The 7,439-nt window shown below is 33.5% G+C and overlaps 2 protein-coding genes across 8 annotated transcripts in view; both read left to right on the top strand.

Annotated features, from left to right (window-relative positions):
* Window positions 1-5,040, top strand: part of Ir8a (Ionotropic receptor 8a) — a 26,901-nt gene extending 21,861 nt beyond the window's left edge. For 2 of the 7 annotated variants that reach the window (XM_083079747.1, XM_083079748.1), the window contains 9 exons: window positions 133-351; window positions 591-690; window positions 972-1,149; window positions 1,368-1,551; window positions 1,752-1,873; window positions 1,969-2,116; window positions 2,251-2,420; window positions 2,780-2,901; window positions 3,133-5,039. In XM_083079747.1, the coding sequence (XP_082935873.1) occupies window positions 133-351; window positions 591-690; window positions 972-1,149; window positions 1,368-1,551; window positions 1,752-1,873; window positions 1,969-2,116; window positions 2,251-2,420; window positions 2,780-2,901; window positions 3,133-3,419 (1,530 nt within the window). In that variant the 3' untranslated portion in view covers window positions 3,420-5,039. Of the gene's footprint in view, window positions 1-132; window positions 352-590; window positions 691-971; window positions 1,150-1,367; window positions 1,552-1,751; window positions 1,874-1,968; window positions 2,117-2,250; window positions 2,421-2,779; window positions 2,902-3,132 lie in introns of all 7 variants that reach the window. The other 5 variants (XM_083079749.1, XM_083079750.1, XR_014435342.1 and 2 more) reach the window with 4 other exon arrangements.
* On the top strand, window positions 4,624-6,288 carry LOC145960364 (uncharacterized). The gene is made up of 3 exons (XM_083079757.1): window positions 4,624-4,764; window positions 5,292-5,654; window positions 6,164-6,288. The coding sequence occupies exons 1-3, from the start codon at window positions 4,750-4,752 to the stop codon at window positions 6,179-6,181; spliced, it is 396 nt and encodes a 131-aa protein (XP_082935883.1). The 5' UTR covers window positions 4,624-4,749; the 3' UTR covers window positions 6,182-6,288.
* The last annotated feature ends 1,151 nt before the right edge of the window (window positions 6,289-7,439 follow it).

The raw sequence follows: 7,439 nt of genomic DNA, 5'->3' as shown, positions 1-7,439 counted from the left end.
TATACGCAAAATGTTCACTGCATTTTTAAATTATTCAGTTTGGGGTTGCACTTTGCCATTTACTAATAATATTGCAAGTCTATCAAATTTTGATTTAAATCAAATTAAATCGTTAAATTCGTGGTTAAATAGGCAGTCCCTTGGTCGGTTATTAAGAAAGATCCAGTGACGGGCCAAGAAATGCGCAACGAAGGAAAGGAAGTCTGGGAAGGTTACTGTATTGACTTTGTGAAAAGATTATCCGAAGAGATGCAATTTGATTATGATCTCGTTATTCCTGAAGATCAAGAATTTGGCAAGAAATTGCCCAATGGCGAATGGAGTGGTGTAATAGGCGATCTGGCTAAAGGAGTATATACAAGTTTAATTTTTTAAAATAAGATTTGTGTGTACTTACACACATTTGAAATCGACAAAGTTGAATGTTTATTTTTTCTCTTTAATTTCAACATCGATATCAATTTGCAAAGGAGATTTTGAAAATTAGAATATTTCGATGATATATTTATATATTTTCTGCATGACTGTAGCGAGAGGATATGTGCTTATATGTATGTATGTGTATTTATGCTTTGTTAATACTCTTGTAGGAGACTGATATTGCTGTGGCAGCATTGACAATGACGTCGGAACGGGAAGAGGTCATTGATTTTGTTGCTCCATATTTCGAACAGTCTGGTATACTCATTGGTACGCGCGCGCATTTATATCTCTTTCTTACAATATACATAAATGTATATGAGAAAGACACATCACTTTGACACAGCATATAACAACACATCTTCTCTTTGTTTTCTCTTTTTATTCGATTTTTGACTCTTTTCTTTTCTCTCGCGTAGCGTGCTTAATCCATCTGATTGTGAGTTGCAAGCTTTAGCTCGAGATGCTTATGATTGGATATTGAATATTTATTATCGGATGATTATAAAATATATAAATTTTTATGAAATGTATAAATTTTTGTTTTCAAGTAATGAGAAAGCCAGTTCGTAAAACGTCATTATTCAAGTTTATGACGGTATTGAGACTCGAAGTCTGGCTTAGCATCGTGGGAGCTTTAACTTTAACCGGTATTATGATTTGGATACTGGATAAATATTCGCCATATAGTGCGAGAAACAACAAACGACTCTATCCTTATCCTTGTCGGTATGTACATTTCGCGTTTATCAGTATCATTGCATTATCGCTTTTCGCTCTGCAACTTATATTAATAATAATAATAATTTCGCAAATATTAACAATTATTTCGTGTGTTCATCAATTTGCTCATCTCTTATTGTATCGTTATACTAGCAATTTGACTTTTAATTTTCTCATTCCTTTGATATATTATAGCCAGTAGACTAACACATGGTATATTTCAGAGAATTTACATTGAAAGAAAGCTTTTGGTTCGCATTGACATCTTTCACACCACAGGGTGGTGGCGAAGCTCCAAAGGCGTTATCGAGCAGAACTCTGGTTGCAGCCTATTGGTTATTCGTTGTACTGATGCTCGCGACCTTTACTGCAAATTTGGCCGCTTTTCTTACCGTAGAAAGAATGCAGGTATATATATTTATTGTTACTCGTTGTTTATATTACAAAATTTAAATTTATTGGAGATAATACCTCGTTGTGTGTTTTATTTAATTTTTGAGACGAGTATAAAGCATTGCCGCAAATATTAATGCGTTGATTGTCGATTGTCGAACGAAACACATTATTTCTCGTGCATTAATATTCGCATGTATTATTTCGTTACATAGTCGCCTGTACAATCGTTGGAACAATTGGCGAGACAATCACGCATCAATTATACCGTTTTAGCCAACTCTAGTGCCCATCAATATTTTGTAAACATGAAAAATGCCGAGGATAAGCTTTACACGTGTGTAAAAATTTCTCTTTCGTCAATTTGTATGCTGTTCGAAGATTATTAGCGTTAATGCTTATATACACGTATTTCATATTATTTACTTGTAGGGTATGGAAAGAGATAACATTAAATAGTACCAGCGATCAAGTAGAATATCGTGTCTGGGATTATCCAATAAAGGAACAGTATGGTCACATTCTGCAAGCCATCACACAAGTCGGTCCGGTAAAGACAACCGAGGAAGGTTTCAAGAAGGTAGAAAAAAGAAAAAAAAAGAGAAAAAAGAAAAGAAGAATTTTTTTCTATAAATTTTCTCGTTTTTCTCACTCTCTTAATTCGGAATCGTCAACAAATACTTGGAACGAATAGAACGAACGTTATTTCTTTAGGTGATAGAGAGTGAAAATGCAGAGTTCGCCTTTATTCATGATTCGTCTGAGATAAAGTACGAAGTAACGAAGAATTGTAACCTAACGGAAGTGGGCGAAGTATTTGCCGAACAACCATATGCCATTGCCGTGCAGCAGGGCAGTCATTTGCAAGAAGAAATAAGTAGAAAGTCTGTGATTGATTCTCTCTTTCCACTTTTAATCGCACTCGCATATCCATTCCTTCATTCCCAAGTTATTCTCATTTATTATTAGCAATATGGTTATTGTTGCTACTGAAAGAAATAACTTAAAATTTCCACGAATATATATGTTGCGTCCAATTGTAAAATATATAATAGCGTTAACATTTTCGCGTGTATTCTTGCGTATAACGATTGACAATGAGAGAAAATAATATCATTTCCTAATTTAATTTTGAATAGAAATGAAATTGTATAAATATAATCAATGTATCATCGTGGCGATCGCATCGCCACAGGATAAATATGTATGACAAATGTATATGTAAAAATAATATTCTTTGTAGGATTCTCGATTTGCAGAAAGACAGGTATTTTGAGATGTTGGCGGCCAAGTACTGGAATCAGACGTTGAAAACTCAGTGTCCGAATTCCGACGAGAACGAGGGAATCACGTTAGAAAGTTTGGGTTAGTTGTCTTTCATTTCGTTTACATTGTTAAAAATGTTTCATTATAAATATTTAACATATAAATATGTAATACAATACATGACGTTTAAAAAGAGAAAAGATGAGATAAATATTAAGAAAAATTATTATTATTCGAGACGAATTATAACAACATACTTTTCGATTGGACATTACTTATATCTTTCTTACATGGTTGATGCAAATTTTACATTTAGTTATTTCTATGCAGGAGGTGTATTCATTGCGACTTTGTTTGGTCTCGCTTTAGCGATGATTACGTTGGCCGGCGAGGTTCTTTATTATCGCAAGCGCAATATTTCTCAAAAAGGAAAACAAAACGATAAAAGAACGATTAAAAAGAATACTGAAAACGACAAGATTATTATGCAGAAAATCGCATCAAAGCTTCAAATGAAACCTGCGCCGACAGACGCAGTTTTCGGCAAACAACTAAGTCACACGCCACGTGTTTCTCACATTTCTGTTTACCCACGACATTTTCCCTTTAAAGAATAAGCTATGCTTTTCGACGATAATTTATCATATCACAAACTGTAAATCTATTTATATCACGAATCAGTCCATGTGTGCTATATTTTTCAAAGACAACTCTCTCTCCCCCCCCCCCCCCCCCCTCTCTCTCTCTCTCTCTCTCTTTCTTTCTCTTTCCTTCTTTTCTTTTTTAAATACTTAAATACTACTTAAGGAACGTATTTTTAATAAAATGTATCACAACGACCAATTGTACGCTAATAAGTAATATTCTTGTTCGAGGGACCATGTATTTCACAATTACATATACAATATACATTAGCTTTTTTTTTTTTAAAGAGATGTATACTTCTTTTTAAAAAATTTACGCATTATTAGAAATATGCATCATATAAAAGTAGATATATCTCTCGACAAACTATTGCGCCGAGGCAAAAATATACTATATGACTACGTGCGGTCATTGATCCTCGAATACTTTCACATTGTATAGCTTTGCTTCCTAAGTGCAAATAGGGCAAAAACATTATCTTTGATATTCTTTTACCATCTATTTTAAAATTTTACATGTTATCACTTGTGACACACTGTACAAGGATATAATTGCCGCTGATGTGCACGATAAATTTACAATTTGTTGATTTCTTTCGTATATGTAGTTAATTATTAATTGGTTTCCTTAAATGAGTAATCAATTAGTTGATAATAGTCACGCAAGTGCTGTTAGTAATATCGCGGAAAAAGAAGCCCGAGTCGTATTTATATAATTTCTTCACATCACAAATCACAATACACATACACGCGCGCGCCCACGCACACACACACACACACACACACACATGCGAGTTTAATATATATCTTTAGAAATTATAATATATAATGTAAAATATGTATTGTGCCTCTCTTAAAGAATACGATTGCGAATTGTATGCTAAAAAATCTTCCTTTTTTTCATTAGAAATTTTTCTCATTTGTCTTTTCAATATAATTGTACATGCTTTATAATCATTTTATTATTTTCACTAGTTTTCTCGTCGAATTGTAACTGGACGGCACGATCGTTCACGCCGAATTACGTAAGCGAAAGCAAAAGTAGTTTAGGTAATCGGCCGACTGTTTCGATCACTTTGATTGGAGTGCGTTACGGTTGATGATTCTTTGAATTTTTCTGACTAAAGAACAGAAATTTATGCTTTGGTAGGGAACATTTGTCGTTTACCACAACTCAATATAAAGCATTTTACACGAAGGCGCGATCATTCGTTGACAAAGTGATGCTGCTTGTGGATATTCTATTGAAATTATAAATTTATTCGTGCAAATTTTGATAAGGAACAATCGATAATCTTCGACAATGACTTGTTGCAAGGTCAGTCAAGTGATACTTAGCGACATTTAGACTGGAAATTGTATAATTAATTTAATGTTGCACTTATTATCTGTAACTATCACTAACATTTCTTCACATGCTTATATATGTATATATTGTATTTACATGCTTATACATTATATATTGTATGTACAGTGTAGCAAAATATGAAAAACGAAAATAATTGTTTTGTTTAAAACTATTAAATTTTGCATTACATTTATATTACAATCGATATCCCTTTGAGGTATATCCGAAACAATGTGTGTGAATAAGAGAAGAAAAAATTTATTTTAATAAAAAGAAATTAATTAAAATATATATATATATATATATATATATATATGCGCATATATAATTGAAAAATTTGTTTCAATCGAAGAGATTTCATACAATTAATATGCATTATGGCAAATGTATAATGTGCCTTCTCATTTTGTTATTGCTAAACAAAAAATTTATATCTATTTATATTTTTTATCATTTTGTTGTTTTTAAATATATAAATGTCTCTAATATTTTTGCAGATACATCTAATTATATCGGCTCTAATTACATGTCTCGTAAATGCGAATTACGCGTATGAGCATTTGAAGAGTTTGAGCTATTTGATTGACGTACCGCAAATATCTAGTGAGCATGACATTTATGAGAGCGCTTCTTCCGAAACACTGCCTCATTATCATTTTTATGAATCGAATCAAAATCGATATAGAGACCATTTCGAAAGTCCGTCCGAGCATTTTCCAACTAGCATCAAGAAAAAATTATTTGAAAAAAAGAACTTGAAAAAAACGAAAATTCCATTTTTAACGAGCAACAAGGATTATACTGCAAAGTACAAGGAGTTACTTCCGGATTCGGAAATTGTTCACTGCCAAGAGATTAAGGTAAAATCGATCGGGAAAGAGGATGAGATACCTAAAGACGTTACGACTTGCTATAAATGCGAGGATCCCAAAACTAAATCCGTATACAAACGCTGTTTATATAATATTCCTCTGAAAGAGGGTACATCCGACAATACGAAGATGGAACGTTCTTCGTCTACCCCCGTCAACCTTAGATATCGAAGGTATCGATACTAATCGCGCGTATAGTCATTTTTACGTAAAACACTTATTAAAACTCGACATTTGTCCTTTTATAATCGTGCTAATTAATATAAAAAGTTTCAACATGTACAAAAGCAGAGAAAGGCTATAACTTGACTACTTTTTTAAAAATATCTTATTAAGAAAATTGCAGTTTAATGATGAATATTATCAACATAAGTGTTGATTTAAAATTCCATTTTCAAAACAAGCAATTTATAGTATGATATAGATCGTTGTATAGAGAAGTTCGTTGTCTAGAAAAGTATATATACCTTTTAACAGATTTTGATTAAAAATCGTAGGTCCAACGAGGAGAATGACAAATTTGGTTACAAAAATAGGCGGAATCCTTATCGATTCACCGACGAATATTTTACCGATGCCACATACAATGTGCCGGCCGCTTACGAAAGCAAGGGAGAGAGATGCGACAAGATTGTGAAAGATTCCATGATATGCATGGTTTGTCAAGATGCTAAAACCAACGGCAAATACGAGCAATGTTCGTACGTAAAACAGCCGCGTGAGAAAGCATACGCCTATACTAAATCGGGCGTTTTTGAAAAGCCTCAGGAGCAAAGAAACGATAGCGCTGAACATCTCGACAATGAATCGAATCCTTATTCCGAATCCTCTGACTTTGAAAAATCCACTCTTGAGAAAAAGGACTGGAATCCCATCGACACGAAGGAGTCTCGCGAATATTCCTATTCTAACGAGCCTAGAGAGGTTCATACTCGGAGAGGTTTAATAACAAAACAACAAGACAAAGTACAGGATGCATCTTCGGTAACTTGCAAACAGGTACAAAAGGACTCGAAAACCTGCACGGTATGCAAAGATCCCAAGATTGGTGGTGTTTATGAGAAGTGCACCTACAACTATCAGCCTAGCGATAAGCTATATAAATACAGTAGATCAAAAAGCTTCGGGTATCCGGATAAGATCTCTACAGATTCTACAGATTCTCGTGATTTAAACAAAACTCAAGCCTCGGAAAAATCCAAGAGATTTGATTATCCGCAAAGTTCCGATTCTACGCACAATTTGGGTAAGCCTAATTTACGTTAATTTTTAATTATTGAAATGTAATATAATTTCATAATATTATACCAGTTTCACAATATACCAAATTTAAATGTTTCCATATTGACTCTTTTGAAAACTTTGACTCGCAAAGGCACGACAAGAGCATAGTTATATAAATACAGCTCGATATAAATTTACATTATTCAATTTATTATTTAGCACGCAAGTTTTTTACTCCGACATCTACACTTATACAATATATGTAACGTTTCAAAGAACATACGTAGATTGTGCATGTTTTATCGTATATTTTATTCAGATGAATACAATTTCATTATAGATAGATCCAAACTCTCCACTTATCCATGGGAATCCGAGAGAATCGTTGAATCTCAACAAGATGCGAGCGATTTCGATAGTACATTGCGCGACTCACCTAATTACAACAGCGATTACTCCAATTCCAAAGGATCGAGCGATTACCAGCCTTCGGCTACGGATAAAGACGATACCGAATCTTACGAGGACCAAACGACACCATCTTCGAAA

This window comes from Camponotus vicinus, unplaced genomic scaffold (genome assembly GCF_025532165.1).
Source record: "Camponotus vicinus isolate PSW18456_S1 unplaced genomic scaffold, iyCamVici1.0 SCAF_10, whole genome shotgun sequence".
Lineage (NCBI taxonomy): Eukaryota > Metazoa > Arthropoda > Insecta > Hymenoptera > Formicidae > Camponotus > Camponotus vicinus.
The sequence above is the reverse complement of the archived record's forward strand: the minus strand, read 5'-3'. Positions and strand labels throughout refer to the sequence as shown.